This window comes from Propithecus coquereli, unplaced genomic scaffold (assembly GCF_000956105.1).
Source record: "Propithecus coquereli isolate 6110/MARCELLA unplaced genomic scaffold, Pcoq_1.0 Scaffold423, whole genome shotgun sequence".
In the NCBI taxonomy this organism is placed as follows: Eukaryota; Metazoa; Chordata; class Mammalia; order Primates; family Indriidae; genus Propithecus; species Propithecus coquereli.
The window spans coordinates 3,832,128-3,853,266 of NW_012149986.1; the positions used below are offsets into that span (position 1 = coordinate 3,832,128).

Below are 21,139 nucleotides of genomic sequence, written 5' to 3' on the forward strand. Positions count from 1 at the left end.
TAAGAAGCCAACGCTTAAATCAGCAGAAACCTAAGAAATTTCAGATATTACATGTTCTTGTATATTCACATGGTTGGGTGTAAAAAAAAAAAGGAACTAAGGAAGTCAGCTGTTGTTTTCTAAAATAAAAAGAAAAAACAAAACAGGCACACACACAAATACTACCACCCTGGGTTTGCCAAAAAAAGTTAAAATTAAGAGAATATTCTGTTGAATACATTATATATGCAAACAGACTGATCATCAGGAACGCAGGTTTATTCCATTAAAAAACAAAACAGAACAGATTTACCCCCAAAGACTACTGTATCCTTTAGAGCAGCAGCAATCACAAGGCACATATATATGTACGAAATACCTCAAGAAAAATAGAAACTGATCATTAAAAAAATACATGTTATTTAAAAAGACGTTGAAGACATTTGTTAATATGAACATAGATTATTAAAATGACACTTTTAAAATAATTTTATTCCTTTACCTTTAATGAGAGAGGGAATAATGGTGTTACTTTGTGGCACATACCACAAACCTTCACACCACTTAACTTGGTTTGCTAAAGAAAAAAACAGGTAAAGTACAGCTTAAAATTTTTATTTTTAGTGCTTTCACATACTTTTTAGATATTGGAATTCATAAGCTGAAAAGAAAAATAATTCTCATTTTTCTTAGGTTAGGAAAAGCCTGCAGTTATATGTCTGTAGGCAAACCCACCATACAAAAAAGGAATTCATTTGAGATATTCTAAAATGTGAAGGACATGATTTATATTTTGGGATCCACATAATAACCAACCCCTTCCTAAAAGACTAGAAGTCAACACATAATAAATGTAAAGGTCAATTATATTAAAATAAAATAGTATTTGATTTAAATTATTGTTCATTTAGAAACAATTCTCTGATTAGAGATGCTCATGTTAGAAACGGTGTAACATCAATATTTAGTGTATATAAAAATTCTAGGATTCAAATATAGTGAAAAGTTTATAGTAATCACACGGAAACTGTCCCTTTTAGTCCCAGTTAGCTTCACACGATGATGACTGGAAAAGATGTGGCTGAAGGAGATCTTAAGTGACAAATGTGTGTCGTGTGTGCTGGAGTGTCCTCTCAGCTCTATGCTGCTAAGTCGCTTTTCTATGAAATATCAAGGGATTACGGAGTGCTCACAGATCGTTCTATTGGAAGGGAGAAAAGAGAAACAAACTCCAGTTTTAAATGACAACAATAAAGAATATAAAATACTAGTATAATAAAACATTTAAATAGTACTAAACATACAATTTAAATACCAGTTACACTGTCATTAGTTTTCCTCTTTAAAAGATCAGTTCCTGGGCTTTTAGATGTGTTTTCTTTTTAAAAATAACAAGCATCCTTCTCCTGGTCACACATTTGGTCCACATCCACACCACTGGTACCGATGCCATCGAATATCCATGTGCCTGCACTCTCTTCCAGGCCACTTCCTGGCCGGCAGGAGGTCTGCATGTCGTGTGGCAGGAGGTCGCAGTCCTGGGACTCAGCCTAGAGCAGGACAGCCTGGGTCACCTCCTTGATGGTGGACGCAGCTCTCTCCAGTTCTTCTTCTGTTTGTTCCACTGTGACCACAACCCTAATGCTGAGAAACAGTAAAGGGTACAAAAATTTATCAAGGGAGAAAAAAATTTACCAAGGTCAACCATCTGTGGCCAAAGAGCCAATCGAGCACCACCAATTTTTGTAAATAAAGTTCTACTGCTACTCAGTCTGCCCATCTGTGTACCTGCTGTCTACAGCCGCTTTCTCAATACCGTGGCGGGTGAGCTGCCGTGACAGGGACTCCACGGCCTCTGAGCCCCAGCCTATGCCATCAGCACGCACACAGTCTGCTGTGGGCTCTGCCACCAAGCCCAGGAAACAGTGTCCCGTCCATCACTTACTGCTTCACGTAGTGCCAGGAGCAGGAACTCAACCGTTCTCAAATCAGGGAGTGTTTGGTTGTTTGTATTTTTAAGTCAATGAGCAATGTGGAAGTTCTGTAATACTCTGAGGCATGGCAGAGATTTTCAAGTGTTCAGGAAACTGAGGAAATACTAGCTTGACAGGACAACACCATCTTGGTCCCCTCACTTCCCTTTGCAAACATCTGCTTCATGTACCGGATACATTTATTGAGATGCTCTGTGCTGGGCAGAGTCCCAAGAGCACACGTGGGACTCCGTGTGCATGGCCCCCATCATGCATCTGTGGTCTGACCAACAAGTAAACATAGGATTGTGTGCTTGGATGGGTGCAGTGACAAAGGACAGGGGCAAGGTCTCTAAGGCGCCTCTAGCTGCTGCCAGAGTGACCTTCCAAATCCTCATCTGGCCGCCCCCACCCCGCACCCGTGCCTCCAGAGTGTTGCCACTCCTCAGTGGGCTCTCCCTCGCCCTCCCTGACCTGGTGCCTGGCCTCCCCCAGGACCTGTCTCTCCGGCCCCTCTGCTGCTTGTGCTCTGGGCTCCCAGATGGACATGGAGGTCTCCAAGCCACTGCAAAATCCGAGCAAAGCTCGCACCACCTCACGTGCTGGAGGGCCCCAATGCCCCCTGGTATCTGACACACACACTTGTTTCTCCAGGTTTGGGTTAGGCGTCACCTGCTCTTAGAAGCCTGGGCGTCATACCAGGGCAGAGCTGGCCACACGTCTCCTGTGACCACCAGACCCAGTGCCGTGTTTGGATGTCCACCTCCCTCGACTACACTGTGAGAGCTCTGAAAGCAGAATCCAGTCTCCTTTAACATCTTTAAGCTCTGCTATGTCTCGTGGACTCTGCAGATTTTCTCCACCTTTGCTCCGTGTTTCCCAAGGCGCTGAGTGAGTGTTTGCTGGATGAAGTACCAGCAAAGGTGGCATGATGACCACGACCCGGACTGCTATCCCTCCCTGCAGGATGGCCCTCGTGGCAGGAATTGCTGGCATGGCGCATGCCACCTCTGAGATGTGGGAGGGACTGCAGCTTGCCCCGGTTCACTACCGAGATCTCACACGTTTCTTTGAGTTAACTGGGAGGGTCCACAATGAATCCTGAGGGGCTTTTAGTTAAAATTTAAAAATATCTAGTTTAAAAGCGGAAAATAGGTGACATACTGTGTTTTAATGACAGACATTCTTCTTGATAGTCTTTCAGAATTTTTCAAAACATAATGTATTTCACAGAGTTTAAAGTAGGAAAGAAATGTAAGGTCATATTTTAATGCCAACCAACCTGGGAGGAGGGAGGCACTTCTCTTCTTTCTCTAAGTAGCGCGCCTGAGTCAAGGCAATATTTCTGTTCATGCACTGTGTGAAGAAAAAGTAAGATATTTGCAACCTGGTCTTCATACATGGTGGAAATTCAAGCAGCAGGGCACACTGAGATCCCTCAACAGCAGTTTTCATTCACTTTTCCAATGATAACCGCTAGAAGACAACGCTAAAATACCACAGTGTAACCTCGAGCGGCCCGGTCCACAGAACTTCCTGCAGTGATGAATACACTGTTCTGCGGTGTCCAGTCTTGTCGCCATGAGCCTCATGTGACTGCCAAGCACTTGCAGACGTGGCTGATGCCACTGAGAGATTGAATTTCTAGTTTTACTTACTTCTACTTAAATTTAAACAGCTGTAGGTAGCTAGTGGCTACCATTTTAGACAAAGCAGAGTTAGAGCATGAGGAAGTAGTATGAGCGAAGCCCTGCAGGCATCAAGAGCCGCACCGAAGACACCACCAGCAGGACCGTGTCAGAGAAACATCCCTACACTTCAAATAGTAGCAATAATTTGATTTCCACATGCTACACTTGGGTAAGGTGCTACCAGGACTAAAAGGGCTGGTATTAAATTTTTTGCAAAGCTTTCTCATACGCTAACCACTGTCAACATTTCTTTTTTTCATTAAAACATTCTCTACTAAAATAAAGCATAAAAACCAGAGCAAGGTTAGTAGGACACAGGGGTTTCTTTTTAGGGTGATGAAAATGTTTTGGAATTAGATAGCAATAGCTGCACAATTTTGTGAATGTACTAAAAATCACCTAATTTTATACTTTGAAACAGTGAGTTTTATGGTATGTGAATTACATTAAAAAAAAAACAAACCGAAGTCAGGGGTAGCGTAAAGGCAAGTACAATTATTCCACATGCCTGGCAGTCAAAGCATCGCCTGAAGAGGGTCGCACTATAAGCTGCAAGGACGGGAAGGAAGCAACACCAGGCCATGGCGACAGCCTCTCACTGACTCTAGATACTGGAAGTATACTTGGGAAAGTGAACTCCTGAAAACATCTGGACTAGCTCTGTTTCTAGCCCTGGCTGGTTAAGAGACATTATAAACAATAGCTCAGTTTGTAAAAAATAGTGTGCTGTCGAGCAACTTGACATAAACTTGGCAAAACCTAGTTCTACAAAGCTTAAATCAGCATGATTTAAGCACCATGATTCTTCTTTCAAATATTAAAAAGAAAAAGAGGGGAGTGGGGCAAAAGATTTTGAAGATTTTAAGCAAAAGATTTTGAAGATATTAAACTGTAAGATCTTTTTTTCTTCCTACGAATGAGAAGTTTCCACACAGCATTCTGTTTCCCACCCCAGACTGTTCTCCACTTCCTTAAGACCCCAGCATCACACTGGCCCACGGATATGCTTTTGGGATCTGCGAGTTGCCCACGGACTTCTGCTTTCTCTGTGTCATGTGGGTAACCTACGCAAGCGCAGCATATTCATACTGAGTCACTTCATTCACAGCTTCCTCTGTCTCTCTTTGGAACAAAGCAGCAGGAAGCCTTTAACCATTGCTGTTAATGAGAAAAGGACGGAGGTGGATTTAACATGGGGTCATCGCACTGGCACCTAGAGGCGGCAAGTGTCCCGAACACGAAGCGTGTGCAGACAGCTGTCCTGAGGCAGCTTGAGCTGAGACTCTGAGAGAGGATGAGGAGTCACCACTCAGAACCCAGCCCAGGCACAAGCAGCTCATACAGGCCTGCTCCGTGTGGGTCTCGGCCATGCCACCGGGGGACGATGCCATTCACCTTCAACGAAGGCAATGTAATGAATTTGAATTTTATTGGCTTGTTCATTTAGTGTGTATTTAAATTTATAAAAGTTGTTTTGGTTTTACATTTGTACAAGAACACCAATCATACAAATGTTGCATTTAGTTTTGTGTTAGTATAGATTTAAGCAATATTATAATAAAAATACCAAGGCAGTAAAGCAGGCAGCGGGATATTTTTTCCCTTTAAGGAAGGTTTGTCTTTCTGCACGTCTGCAGAGCTGTGCCCCAGGGGACATCGGTGACATTTCCTCACCCAGCAAGGCAAGAAGGCCACCCACTGTGTGAAGTTTTCCATCCAGATTGTGTGGCTCACACACTAGAGGGTGTGGGCCCGCTGTGCGGCCAGTAGTGGCTTTCACTCCTGGTCTGCACACTGCACGGCCGTGTGATGGGAGAGCTCGGGCCGGGCCTTTGCCAAGGCACACAACGGGCAGTGGCTGTCATCATGACCCCAAGCTTCTGGAAAGAACTGTCAGCGGGACAAGGAAGCAGAATGACGCCTATTTTCATCCTCAAGTACATACTAGGCGTCTGTCAGATTCAACTAAAAGGCAGCATCGTCCCAGGGCACACGCACTCATGGTGGTGCAGGGCCGCTGGGCGTTTCTTTCAAAAGGGGAGGAGGAGCAGCCAGAGCACTCGGGAGAGGCAGTGCTACTAAATGGAAAAGGGCCAGTGGCTTTCCTCACGATGCGCTTCCTATAGTTGGTATGTAATAATTAGCTGTAAAATGACTTTTGGAAGATAAAGAAATTTAGATAAATCTTCCCACGTAGGTATGTTACAAACATGGTCTTCATTCTTGCTTACAAAAGCCTCTGACTTCAGGATGACACTTAATGGACTATCCCTGAGCTATGCTGCGTTGGGGCTCCGCGAATCAGCCCGCTGTCTGGGAGTGTGTGCGATTTCTACACACAATGCCTCCCCTAACTACACGTACAAAAGCCTGGCTTTGTAAACGGTGCGCAAGTGAGTTTTCTGCAAGGCTAATTATTTAGAGCAAAAGCCTCGTATGTACATTTCGGTATAAAGTGGCACAGAATGCAACAATTTCGGAGGGAGCTGAAGGCTGATCCATGGGAGGACTGCAGCCTGTCACTATGGCCAGACGCTGGGAAGGACCTGGAGCATTAGGACAATTCTGTGTCATGAGCAGGTGACCAGCGACTTCCTTTATACCCACTCTCTTGGGACAAAGAGATCTTTCTTAAAAATGATGTAAAAAATTGCTTGGGGTGGTGGCAGAAGTGGCGTGTGGAGACGCACTCAAGTAACTGGACACTTACCTGATCCACAATTTCCTGAAGCAGTTTCACGTCTTGCTCTCGAGACCCGGTGCTGTCTTCCAGCTGCAGGTGAAAGGCTGGGGAGAAGGACTCCCCCACCACTTTCAATCCAGAGATGCTGAAGGAAACACACAAATCCACAAACACCTCCAGGCTTGAAGACAGCTCACACAGAAACCATTTGAAAGTCTACACTGTTAGGGCCCGCTGACTATAATAAACTTGTGGCTCATGGGAACGTGGTGGGATTCTGCTTCCCACAAAGAAAGGTAAACCATGCGCTCCGGGCAGCACTTTCTTGGCTGGGAAACCACCTGTGATGCTGCTTCTGTGAACAAAGCACCAGGTTTCCCGGCCCCAGCCTCCTACCGGGGGTCTATGCCCACTGCCCACTTGGCAGGGCCCTGGCCTGTCGTTTCCTTGCCCAATGTGCTCCCTGCCTCCTGCTCTCCCCTGTGCTGGTGCCCATGCCGGGTCCCAGCTGCAGCGTCGCTGACTATGAGGGGCCTCCTTCGTCACCCAGCTCAGGGCGGTGCCGCTGAAACATTTCCTGTTACTCGTCCTGTCCTGATTCCTTCGTGGACGATGTACTACAGCCTCTAATGTTACACTTCCGTGCTTAGCACCTATGTCTTTACTTGGGTTTTGTCTCTCATAAATTATAGGGATGGTTTCTGACATTAAAAAAATCATATTTTAACTACCAGCAACATGTTTGAATTGAAAAAAATTCCTTATTTGCAGTTTAGTTTTAAATTTTATGTGGATTAAGATTATCTTCTTTTTTTTTTTTTTTTTTTTTTTGAGACAGAGTCTCACTGTGTTGCCTGGGCTAGAGTGCCGTGGCGTCAGCCTAGCTCACGGCAACCTCAGACTCCTGGGCTCAAGCGATCCTCCTGCCTCAGCCTCCCGAGTAGCTGGGACTACAGGCATGCGCCACCATACTCGGCTAGTTTTTTCTATATATTTTTAGTTGTCCAATTAATTTCTTTCTAATTTTAGTAGAGACGGGGTCTCGCTCTTGCTCAGGCTGGTTTCGAACTCCTGAGCTCAAACAATCCGCCCGCCTCAAGATTATCTTCTTATTTAGGATTAATAGTACAGAAATCTGCAGCTTCTCAGAGAGGAGGATTTCTTTAGGGGTGAAATCCTATATTTTTAAATAATTATTACAGATACAATGAGAACTTTGTGCCACATTTTATTTAGTCAGTTCATTTAAAGGCCATTTTATCCTATAATAAAAAAATATTGTTTGATTTTGGATCTTCTGGGACACAAATGGTGATACACATTTATTTGAAATTGGGCTAAACATTTTAGATTGCTTTCATTTAGTTTGTTTCACCTAGAGAGATCTGTTTTTCCCTTAGAATGAAATGACCATAAAAAACACTAGGTAGCACAATTGAATCCTCACAGTTTAGGACTCAAAAAGCTTTTACAGAATGACTACTGTGTGCTACAATCACATGACGTACTGGAAGCTACTCTCACTTGGCTTTCAAAACACCCTTGGACATAAGTAATTTGTGTCTCCTTTTTTAAATGTAATACATCATGCTAGGATCTCTCAATAAAGCAGGCTGAAGGTACAAATCATGGAATCTTAGAATCTAAGGCATCTGAAATGTGAGGGAGCCTTCTAGAGGAATTCCTTTACTAAGTAGAAACTAAGCAATACGTTTCCAAAACCCATTTCTTATGTGAATCTTGACTGTATCAAAACTCATACTAAGAAGTATCAATTCTTTTAGGTCATGGTCTCTTAGAACTTAAAAGATGTTTTTCAAATAGCATTCACATAAGTCAAACGGCCTGGATTTTCCTCAGCATATACAGGATACCTGAAGCCCCAGTGTAGCTTGTTCTCTGATCAAATGGGTTCCTCTCACATTTTGGGTGGGGTAGAAGGAATTAAACAAAATGCCTTACTTCTGGTTGCCTAGATGTTGACTATTAGAAGAATTTAACTAAACCCAAATGGATACAGAATTGTAGCTCAGTTTCAGAAACTTAGAAGCTGTGTTTCAGAGACCACTATATACTCTTTAAAGACAAACTTTGGCAAACATATCATTTTATCCAAATGGATAAATACCGGGCACTGGGCTAGGTCCCAGGGCAGAGCAATCACCATGGTAGCCATGGTCTTCATTGTGTGCTTGTAGTCTAGGGAGAGAGCCAGACGCCCATAGACACCTCTATGACAATCTGGGGAAACTTCCAGTTTCTGACGAGAGGCAAACTAGCATAGGTTGTTGACTTCCTCTCCCAAACTCAATCTCAGAAATGAGAGAAGTAAATCACTGATTAGAGAAAACTGGGGGGAAAAAATTACTTAGAACTAAACATTGAAGATACTGCCTCTGAAATGTTTATCTTTAATATATTTATTGGAAAATGAGAAATAAAATTAATAAGCCAAATGTTAGGAGCTAAAGAAGAGTAAGTATACAATGCAATGAAATATGAGTATATAAAAATAAGGAAGAAATCAATGCAAGGAAACAGACTATGACAAAAACACACAAAACCAAACTCATACAAATTAAAAGAGGAAATGATATAGACACAGACTATCCTCAACCCAAAGGTATCAAAGGTAGAGAGCCCTAAAAGGGGTACCCCACTTGACTTTGAAGGAACATAAAGCCTGGTCCTAATGGCTCCATGAAGCAGAAAGTAAAAATCAGCCAAATAATTTACTGAAGCTACCATAACACTGATTCCTATGTTACTTAAAGTTGGCATAACAAAAAATTATGAGCTCGTTTAAATTATAAATATCAATATAAAAATTCAAATTAAAATATTAGCTAAATAAACCTGAAAGTATGGAAAAATATAATCAAGCAGGGGTCTGCTCAGGAACATAAAGATGGTTTAACATCAGAAGATACATCAATCTAATTTGGCCATGAGACAAATTTATGATTTATCTTAATAGACATGAAAAATATTAACATTTGACACAGTTCATCAATTTAAGATTTTAAAGAAAGATCTTCAAATCTAGGAATAATTGGAGAGAGGCCACCCACCAAAAATCTATAGTATGATGTTTGATACTTAATGAAGGAATGCTTCTATACTGAGAATAAGATAAGGATGTCTGCTATTACTGCCATTGTTCAATACGGTATTAGAGACCCAGAACAATGCAGTAAAAGAAAAAAAAAACTAAGATATGTAAGAATTGGGAAAGAGAGAAAACCATTATTACAGGTAATAGGACTTCTTTGTACAACATCATAACAGAATGAAACATACTACTGGAATTAATAAGAGCTTTGAAACACTGATGGATATAAGATCATAAGATCAGTTTAGAGAAAACAATAATATTCTTCTTAATCACGAACAGTCAAGTAGAAAATATAAGAGAAAAGGCAACCCCGTTCGTAACAGCAACAAAATCTATAGGACATCTAGAAATTCCCTTTGAAGTTTCCATAAAGGTACAAGGGCTTTATGGAGAAAATATTCAAATTCAATTAAAGGACACAAAGGAAGATTCAAATAAATAGATTACATTCATGGATGACAATTCCCTTTCCTCATTAATCAGAAAATTTAATACAGTTCCAATTATAATTCTAGCAATAATTCTGGAGGAACCTGTGCTCTAAAACTTACGTAGTAATAAAACAGATACACTGATGAAAACAGAGTCTGAGGACTGAGTAATCACACCAATGAAACGGAAGAGACAGCCCAAAACCAGATCCAGGCACAAATGTGAAACTGGTGTATGACAGACAGTACCACCGACAAGCAGGAGAAAGGACGTGTTTGGATGTTAATCAGAAACTGACCCCAATAATTCTTAACCTGAGACATCCTTCTCCAGACTCCACTCCTTCCTTCGGCCACCGTCCAGTTTCTCAGTTCCTCTTTACAGTAAGACTCCTCAAGACAGTCATCTAAGCTGTGTCCGCCTGCTCTCTTCCCAGTCTCTCTGGAACCTCTGTCAATCAGGCATTTTGCCCACCACTCCCCTGAAACTGCCCATCAAGTCACAATGCCCTCCACATGATGAAGTCAAAGGACAGGCATTCAGTGAGCTGGCCTGGCCTGTTGGCAGCAACACATCACAGGCTGCCTATGAAAGCACTTTTTTCACGGGCTTCTAGGACCTGACTCTTCTGGTCTGCCGCCTCCTCACTGGCTGCCAATTCTGTCTCTTTGGCTGGATTCTCACCTCTTCACATTGAAATGTCTGAAATCGTTATCTATAGGCTAATGACTCAAAAATTTATCTCTAGCTCAGTACTCTCGCTCACACTTCACACCTGTGTACCCAGTGGCTGCTGTCCACTCACTGTCCACTCAGTGTCTGACGGGCAGGCAGTTCAGATTACCATACCTAGCACTGACCTTCCCCAGTAAGCTTTCTTCCACAGTTCTTCCCTCTCTCTCTCTAGCAACCCCATCTAGGTGCTCTGATCAAAAACCCTACGCTCAACCTGGAGCCTTCTCTTTCTCACTCACCCGGCATATGAACTTCAGCCAAATCCAGCTGGCTCTTCCTTCAAAACATATCCAGAATCCAAACACCTCATGGATACCATGAAGGTCAGAGTCACCGTCATGTTTTGCCTGCATCAGTCTTCTAACTGGTGTCCTTGCATCTGTTCCTATTGCCGTACAGTTTATTTTTTTCACACCATGAAAGAGTAATTTTGCTAAGACGTAAGTTGGGCTGGGCTGTCACTTTTTTGCTCAAAATGATGCCAGGGCTTCCTATGTGGGCCAAGACTCTTATCACGGCCTACAAGGCCTGTGTGGGCTAGTCTGTTACCTACCTGGCCCTCACCTTGCACAAGGCTCCCCTCTTCTCCTTCTTGTCACACTGGCTTCTTGCTATTTTGTTTGCTGTTCTCTTTAACCATCTAGATACCTGCAAGTAGGTACTTCCTGCAACCTTTGTTAGTGTGTTTAGTATGACGTGCTCGTGGGGTCCTCCCAATGTGGATACTGAGGAGGCAACTGGAATGAGACCTGGAGCCCGGAAGAGCGGTACAGAGTGGAGACAGGAATCAGTGAGCTGTCGACACACAGGTGGCATGAAACGATGTGAAGCTACAGGTGTGGAAGAAGGCAATTCTTCAAAAAGGTAATGAGAAGAAAAGAGGAGGACCAAGGACTACTAAGCCCTGAATAGCAGGGTATTGAAAGAAAACCTTCAAGGGAGACTGAGATGAAGCCATTCAAAGACGTAGAAGGAAACCTACAAGTGCAGTGTAGCAGAGTCCAAAGGAAAGAGCGGCCACCTGTGCTGAAAGCTATGGAGACATCAATCAGGTGAGGGCTGAAGACAGTACACTGCATTCAGCACCATGGCAGTCAGTGTGACCTCCGCAGCAACAGTTTGGGTGAAGTGCAAGAGTAGAAGCCAGATCTCTGAGTTTCCAGTGTAAATGAGGAAAGAAGATGTGAAGAAAGCATAACTAACTCTTGAGAAGGTTAGCTACCCAGAGAAGCAAAGAAATGGGTAGTTGCTAGAGGGAAATGTGGGGTCATGGGCAACAGGAAGTGGGCAAAGTGGACTCAGATGCTCACAAAATGACTCAGGAAAGGGCAGAGCCTGAGGACGAAGCAGGGGTGAGCAAAGGCACTCGGTCCTTCAGAAAGAAGAAGGGCCTGTGACGACTGCAGGGACATGTCTGGACTATGACAGGAGGAAGGCTGTTCAGATATCCATAGGTGCAAGAGTTCCCAAGTAGACAGCACAAGGCCAGGCTGTTAGCCGAAAATGGGTGGAGCAAAGACGGAGGGTTAGGGATTTCGGAAAGAAGAAAAGCTATGATAGAGCTGCAGAAGGGGAAGATGGGACTTAGAAAAAACCTCACCAGACAGATGAATTTACAGGGACTCCAATGTGCTGGGCTGTGTTGGTATATTACAATTTCACAAACCAATGTAACTGGAACCAATTCAAATATATCTCTCTACCATAAATCATGCAAGAACTTTTGTTATTATCACACAGACACACCCAGAACTTTAATTGTCTTTGCCCTTATTTTATTGTGAACAGCTGTGTCTACTCATTTATCAACTGTCATTTTAGAAGTCTCTAGTTTCTATAGCTGGCAACAGAGATAGGACTTTCATGACCAAAAAAGCTCGTTTCACCTTAGGAAAGGCAAAAAGAAACACCTTGGGCAATGTTCAGATCACTTTCTATAAGATCAGAAATATGCCTGAAAAAGTTACCAACCTCAATTTTTTTCTTCAACTTCAGAGGACTCTTAAATAACTATTTTTGTGTAATATTTAAAAAAAAAGAAATGTAAAGTTCATATCAATTTCACTTCCTCCTTTTTCTTAATTTAAATCAAAACTTGGCAATTACTAAAAAGGGAACATGGGCAATATGAGCCCACTGTCATCTAATTACAGAACACATAAGGACAACCTTCTACCTGTGCAGTCGTGGAGGGACACACCAGCCTTTACCCTGGCTATTTCTGTTAGTAAGATGCTGGGTTGTTATTTTTATCTTTGCATCTTTTGTATTGCTATAATATTTAATTAATGAGTTTGTTTCATTTTCTGAAAACCAAAGTCATGGTTCTTTAGGACAATGACAAAAATGGATGCTCTGGTTTTAAACAAATAAACCAATTTGAGTGAACTCAATTTTTGGTTTGTTAGTTGCAATTTGGTCAAACTGACCCAAGTCTATAAAATTTAAAACTTTTCATCAGTTAAGTATGGTGCAGACAAACTTTATGTTGGCTGCAAATCTATAAAACTTACCCTTGTAAAGCTTTATGAATTTGCGTGCACTTTTCCTTCAACACTGCAAAAATACCTGAATGAAAAAAATATATTTGGTAGTCAATATGGAACATTTGATAATATCAACTTCAAAATATTTTTAAAGACTCAGTTCAAATTCATCAATTTAAAATGCTGCAAATCCTTGCACATACTAACAGAGAGCCAGTAACTCACACTCCCCTGGAGGCCCGAGCTTCCTCTTTGGTCTTTGGCACTTACCAACCAGCCCCTTCTCACCTTGCTACCCAGCAAGACCATGGCTCTTGTTCTTATCAAGATTCTACAGATAATGTGGCTAAGAATCAAAAGGTACAAAGCTATTACTTATTTCTTAATCCTAAACAATTTGGTGAAAAATCAACTGTAGTGAAGTAATTTTTACAATCTTTTCTTGATATTTTCCTTTTATTAAACCAGATTCAAAAACAAAGTATCTGGTCAGGAGGTGGGAGTGCCAGGCCAGGTAACAAGCAAGGTGGGTGTGCACAGACACACTCACATTTTCTGGTTCTCTGAATTAATACCAATGACGAAGATTCAAAAATACGGTACCAGGTAAGACCTGCAAAAGCCTTTCCATTTTAAGCTTTGGTATGGTGGCACTATCACAGCCAAAGGCCACGCTTTAAATTCTTAGTTGACTTTTTATTTTGCCCACTAAGTAAGCTCTTGTTGGTAAACCAGGTTTGGCCTCAGTACCAATTGAGGATTCAAAGCCAAAAGGGGAAAAACAACAATATTTATAAAATTATATAGACCAAAAAGTAGCACATTTTAGCTAATTTCTCAAAGAACTATAAAAAAACGATAAACCAAACAACAACTGGTTTTCTTACACCAATGGAATTTGTGTAGGCCCAGAACTGACGGAGATGGAGAACCCTTCCTCCTCCCAGCATCTCCACCCACACGTGAGCCAGCCTCACTTGGGCTCCAGCTCCCAGGATAGGAGAGAAGCTGACCCCAAGTGCCTGAGGCACAGACACCTTCTTCACTGCCATTCTTCCTGTAAATGCCAGATCATGTGATTATGGGCCAAAGTCTTGTCTGGTAAATAATTTCCTCTAGCTAATTCCTCCAAAAAGCAAACCAGTAACATGACTAACATAACCTGAGATGTCTTTGGTTTCCTGGGTGTAAAAGGTTATACCTGGATTCTCTTCCATGATGTTGAGGGCCTCAATTGCTGCAGCAGCTAACAGGGGAGGTAGCGAAGCAGAAAAGCAGTATCCCTGGCCGGAAAGTCGCTAAGAAGAAACAAACAAGTTAAAAACATGTATACATTTTCTATCCTTTTTGGGTAAACATTAGAAAGGCACTGATTCTCTACACTACCTACGTAACAGTGCACACATGTGGTGAGGGGGTAAGATCCAGCCACAAATAAATGTTCTACATGTAAAAAAAAAACAAAAAAAAAAACAACAACAAAAAAAACCAAGACCTTTTGTTAAAAGGGAGATAATTTTTAAATATAAATATTTTCACTGATTCTTTAAAAATTGACTTTTAAATAAAAACTGTGATAAACTAAGAGTAAAATTTTATATTCTGAAGTTATATTTTGAGGTGACCAATGGAGCAATCAGTTTCAGTTTTTGCTTTTGTTTTTAAAAAGAACCCACCTGATGGTCAATTACAAAAGATCTGCCACAGCAGAAACCTCCAATAGAAGCAAGTGAGTTCTCCATGTTGGCACTGATAAGATCAATATCATCAATCTGCCAGAAAAGTAGGAATGAAAGTTATTCTTCAATTTCAAGAAAAAAAGGGCAGCTTCAAGCCTAGAGACAAAATTTCAGCATTAAACACGCCTGTTAACGTCTGGATTCAAACAAACTACTGACATAAAAATAAAGGATAAACCACAGAAAATCTATATCTCTAAAGGGATGGATTGTATTTTATGGCCCATCTCTGAAACTGTCTCATTTTATACTTTTTTTTTTTTTTTTTTTTTACCATTTCATTATGCATTGACTACTTTACTCACAGTGGAAGAGATAAGTGAAAAGGAGATAAAATCCAAAGTTATTTAATATTAAAACTAGTCAGAGAGTCAGACGTACAAACTCAGATGATTTCCTTACTAAAACAGTGGTCTAGATGGCCTTCCCCACGGAATGTACTTGAGCTAAATAAAAATAATCTATCAAAGTTTTGAGAACTTTATTCCTATATTCAATTTACCTTTCGGTATTTCATAAATGAAATCAATTTAGCCAAACCTCATGGCAATAGAATCTCTGACCAAACTGGACAGTGGATGAACCTAATGTGCTCTAACGACCTAAGGGCTTCTGAGTTCCCAAGTCTTCCCAACTGCACAGAGTATCTTTGGTCCTCATCTTCCACCCTGGCCCCAGCACCAGGTTCCACTCTGGGTACACAGCAGGCATTTAATAAATACATACTGACAACCATGATAATGGTTTGTCAGATCATATCAATGTATAACATTTTCTAAGAGTTCCACACATCCAACAGGGAAACCTCTGTATTCTTACTCTTTAAAATTTTTTAACCTTTTATTATGAAAATTTCAAGCCTATAAAAAGTAGAAAGAATAAAGAATCCCCATCACCCAGATTCAATTATTAACAACTCAAGGACAAACCTGCTTCACTCTACAGCCCTGACTGCCCTCATCCTTTCTTTGTAGCCAACCTCAGACTTCACAGGATTTCAACTATATATTTCAGTGTTATTTCTACAAGATATTGGGCTCTCTCAAAAATGTAATCACAAAACTGTTATTATACTTATTAAACTTAAGATGGCTCATAAAGTTTTTTTTTTTAAACAGCATTTGTTTGACTCTGGATCAAAATAAAGTCCATACATTCTGCACTTTTAGGACCTTATAAATATTATCTCAGTAGCAAGCAATTGCTGAAAACATTGAGAAAACTAGAACAGTGAAGCTTTTTTTCCTTTTTAAAGATTTTCATGCCTTAAAAATGGCTCTCGTGCACTGCTACATTTGTTTGAATTGTGTTTCCATTTATCTTAAACGCCTCCATGCATTTAACCTGCCAAACTTCAGTCTGTCTTGGAAGAGTGTTGCGTCCATCTAACTTCATGTGACATCTACTCTGCTCTATTTTTTTATCTACGACTGTATGGATAGTGTGATGCAGATAATCTGAGGTGACTTTCTATATTATAGTTCAATTCTGTAACACAGGTTGCAAAGCTTTTATGTACACGTTTTGGAAAAAAAGCTTCCTGTAACTCCACCCCAACATAGCTGGTAAAGATAGCTGCTCAAGACTGGCTGACTTCTCTCTGCCCTGAGGCCCCCAGAGCACAACCCACTAAGTACTGTGGGCAGTCTGGGTCCATTTCCCTTCAGCAAAAGGAAACATGACAAATTCATTCCAACTGTCTAGGACCTTGAGGGGCTTTACTGAATCTATGTCAGTGGCGTTCTGATGCTATATATATATATATATATATATATATATATATATATGTAAAATAAATTATAACGGTATCTACCACTCACAAACAGATTACACAGAACACAGAATTTTAAATACTAGAAAGAATGTCCTTTCACTGCCATCATAAACACTTTTTAAAGGACTACTTAGGGAATTCTTAATGATTTTAAGAAATAAATGGAAGGCAAAATTTAATCATTTCTAGAAAAGAGACACTAAAAGCCAAGATCAAACACTATCATGTCAACAGTACACAAACCAAGCCACTTTGAATTTATAGGTTCAGAAGGAAGACTGGGCTCCCTGGGCTCAGTGAAGTGACAAAGACCAAAGTTTCACGACCCTCCAAATTGGTGAGGAGCACTGTCTTATGCCTGTAAAAATATGACTAGCAGCATAAAACTACACATTTCATATATGAGGGGAAATGTTCCAAAAAAGGAGAACTTACACTGATTCCATAGTGTTCCGTGACTCCTCGGCCATGCTCCCCTAGGACTCCAAATGAAAGGCTTTCCTCTAGAAAGATTCTTGCTTTGTATTTGTATTTTAATTTAACCTAAGTGTTATATAAAAGACAACTTTAAAATACTGATGATGAGCAGCATATAGAATATATTGTGAAGAAAAGAATCAAACTTAGGATTAAAAAAGTATATACAATCGACCCTCAACATTCACGGATCTGTATTTTCAAATTTACCTACTTGTTAAAATTTATTTGTAACCAAAAACAATACTTGGGGCACTTTTTCAGTCATTCACAGACATGTGCACGTGCAGAGTGGTGAAGAATTTGAGTTACCAACCTCGCTTTCCTGGCTGAGGCTGAACAGGCCACTGGTTTCAGTGATACTGTAAACAAGTGTCCTTTTCATGGTTGATTTATTGCCATGTCTTTTGCATTTTTGTGCTTTTGGTTGTTAATTTTACTGTTTAAAGTGACCCCTAGCATTGGGCTGAAGTGCCATCTGTTGTTCCTACGTGCAGGAAGGCTGTGATGTGCCTTATGGAGAAAATCCTTGTGTTAGAGAAGGTTCAGGCATAATTTATATTTAGTGCTGTTGGCCAATCAATGGTAATGAATCAATATATATTAAATAAGGCAACTTTAAACAGAAACAAACATAAAACAAGTTATGTACTGAATGACTGACAAAAATGTTGTGACCAAAGGCTCACAGAGATCGTAACCCTAGTAGCAATAATTCAGTATTCCCTACTGCAGTGTTCATGGCAACTACAGAACATAACCATGTTTACTGTACTTTGGATGGTCTAAAATGATTCAACTGAACTCACCAATAGAGACAGCACAATACCAATTTTTAAAAAGAAATATTCTGACATTTACGCATATAGACATGTAACCCATCTGTTAAACACTGGTCTGATTATACATAAAAACTGCTGGGAAATGCAGACATTCCTCCCTTGGTGGTTCTGTTTTAAGTTGGACTCATGGTATTTTTTAATACAGATAAGGTTTTCCTTATTAGGTCTTTCCCTTTGTTTTCAGGCTTATAAGAAAGTCCTTTGCCATCAAGGGTTTGGATGCATATTTATCTATAGGCTTTTCTAATTATTTCATGTTTTTTAAAAAATACACAATCCAACAATTCATTGGGAAACTGAAACATGCATATTTGTGTATAGGTATTTATTTCCCTATGTAACGGATTTACTCATATGTGATTTGTATGTAATGACTTGACAACCAAATTAAAATACAGCTATCACCATCCACTAGATTAAAATACAGCTATCACCACCCACTAGATGACATAAGAAGCTGTTGGGCTCTCAAATCTTCCTTTGACTCATGTATTTTGATGCCAGAATCACACTTAAAGGCTTAATTAGTAAGGTGCTTTCCTACTAAAACTACAGAAATAATGCATAGAATGTATAAAATGGTTTGATGTACCATACTGCAAAACTCTGATAATTTATTTTTTAATTATCAAAAGTTTAGGCTGGGCGTGGTGGCTCACACCTATAATCCTAGCACTCTGGGAGGCTGACGTGGGAGGATCGCTTGAGGTCAGGAGTTCAAGACCAGCCTGAGCAGGAGCAAGACTCCATCTCGACTAAAAAGAGAAAAAAATTAGCCAGGTGTAGCGGCACACGCCTGTAGTTCCAGCTACTTGGGAGGCTGAGGCAGGAGTATTGCCTGAGCCCAGGAGTTTGAGGTTGCTGTGAGCTAGGCTGATGCCATGGCACTCTACCCCGGGCAACAGAGTGAAACTCTGTATGCAAAAAAAAAAAAAAAAAAACAAATTTACTGGCTATTCTTATGCTAATCAATGTCAAATGGGTGAGGGGTCCTTACTACTGGGCTATTGGTTGCATTTTCATTAACAACGAATAAACTAATTTCGAAAAAATTACAACCTTTCAGCACTGACTCTTTTCTATCCCTTAATATAAATGAGGTATTATCTAGTTTCTGAAAAGCATGTTTTAGAAAATATTTAATAATATTACTGGCACACAAATAGACAAATCAGTGAAAGAAAACAGATACCCCAGAGTCAAACCCTAATTTTTATCATGTAATCTTTATGTACTCCATGCTTATATATACTTGATATGTTCTCACATTATGTTTCACTGTTCTGGCTCTATATTTGTCAATCAGCACTGTTTTATTATTGTAGCCCTATAACATACAGTTCCATTAATAGTATCTTTTGGTCTACTACCTCCCCTACATTACTCTATCAGTTTGTGAGAAGCTTATAAAAACAGGGAGAAGAAAACAAATGCATCTCTTTTACTGATATTTAGGATGTACTTAGATTTCCTCAGAAATAGTGAAAAACTTTACAAATAACATATGAAACCCTTATTTTGAATCCTTGTTCATTTAATGAACTCCTAGATTAAAATCTCAAAGGACGAATGCAAGGGTGGTCCAATATAGGAAAATCAACTGATGTAATACACCACATTAACAGACTGGGCGGGGGAATCACATGATCATCTCGATGCAAAAAAGGCATTCGACAAAATCCAACAACCCCTTATGATAAAAACATCTTAACAAATTAGGAATAGGAAGGAACTTCTTCAACCTGATAAAGGGTATTTATGAAACACTCACAGCTAACATCATACTCAATGGTAGAAGACTGAAAGCTCTCCGTCTAAGATCAAGCACAAGATACCTACTTTTGCCATTTCTAGTTAACACTGCAGAAGTTCTAGCCAGAGCAATCAGGTAAGAAAAATAAAAGGCATCCAAATGGGAAAGGAAGAAGTAAAAGCATCTCTATTCACAGATGATATGATCTTATATATACAAAGATCTACAAAAGTCCCATTTGAGCTAATAAATGAATTCAGCAGAAGTTATGTGATACAAGAGCAATACACAAAAATCTATTGTATTTCTATAAACAGTAAATAACCTGAAAAAGAAATGAATAAAACAGTTTCATTTATAAAAGAGTAAAAAAGAATCAAATACTTAGTGATAAATTTAACCAAAGAGGTGCAAGATGTATGCACTGAAAACTATAAAAAACTGCTAAAAGAAATTAAAGATCTAAATAAATGGAAACGTATCTCACGTACATGGCATGGAGGACTTAATATCATTAAAATGGCAATAATTCCCCAAATGAGCTACATATTCAATGCAACCCCTATCAAAATCCCAGTGACATTTTTTTTACGGAAATGGAAAAGCTGATCCTAAAATTCAAATGGAATTTCAAGGGACCCCAAAGAGCTAAAACGATCTTGAAAAGGGAGAAGAAAAGTTAGAGAACTAACATGTCCTGATTTCAAAACTTACTAACAAAGCTGTAATAACTGAGAAAGTGTGGTACTGGCATAAAGACAGACATACAGACAAATGAAATAGAGTCTAGAAATAAACCTATACATCTATGGTCAGTTGATTTTGTCAAGGGTGCCAAGACCAGTAAATTGGGAAAACAAGTCTCTCCAACAAATGTTGCAAGGACAGCTGGACAACCACAGGAAAAAGAATGAAGTTGAGGCCCTACATAAGAGCATATACAACAATTAACTCAAATGAATAACAGACCTAAATGTGAGACCAACAACTATAAAGAAGGAAAAACAAAGGAGTAAATCATCATAACTTTGGATTAGTCAAAGATTATTAGATATGATACAAAAGCACAACCAACGACAAAAAAGATAAATTGGACTTCATCAAAATTAAAAACTTTTGTGCATCAAGGGACACTATGAAAGAAGTGAAACAAAACCCCACATAATTGAAAAAAAATTTGCAAATCATGTATCTGAGAAGGGTCTAGTATCCAGAATATATAAAGAACTCCTCTTACAACTTAAAAAAAAAAAAAAAGGACAAACAACCCAAATAAAAATGGACAAAGTACTTGAATAGACATTTCAAAGAAAACATACAAATGGTCAATGAATCTATGAAAAGATACTCAACACTACTAATCATATCACCAGGGAAAATGCAAATTGAAACCATAATGAGGTATCACGTCACACCTATCAAAATGGTTATTATCAAAAAAACCTCAGAAAATAACAAGT

At 39.9% G+C, this 21,139-nt stretch overlaps 1 protein-coding gene across 1 annotated transcript in view; it reads right to left on the reverse strand.

Moving 5' to 3' along the window:
- Positions 1-230: 230 nt before the first annotated feature.
- SPTLC1 (serine palmitoyltransferase, long chain base subunit 1) overlaps positions 231-21,139 on the reverse strand; it is a 70,843-nt gene continuing 49,934 nt past the window's right edge. Inside the window, exons 9-15 of the mRNA XM_012653566.1 lie at positions 17,043-17,150; positions 14,771-14,866; positions 14,296-14,392; positions 13,122-13,176; positions 6,354-6,471; positions 3,235-3,308; positions 231-1,623 (exon numbers count right to left, since the gene is read on the reverse strand). Coding sequence (XP_012509020.1) covers positions 1,530-1,623; positions 3,235-3,308; positions 6,354-6,471; positions 13,122-13,176; positions 14,296-14,392; positions 14,771-14,866; positions 17,043-17,150 — 642 coding nt within the window. The 3' untranslated portion in view covers positions 231-1,529. The remainder of the gene's footprint in view (positions 1,624-3,234; positions 3,309-6,353; positions 6,472-13,121; positions 13,177-14,295; positions 14,393-14,770; positions 14,867-17,042; positions 17,151-21,139) is intronic.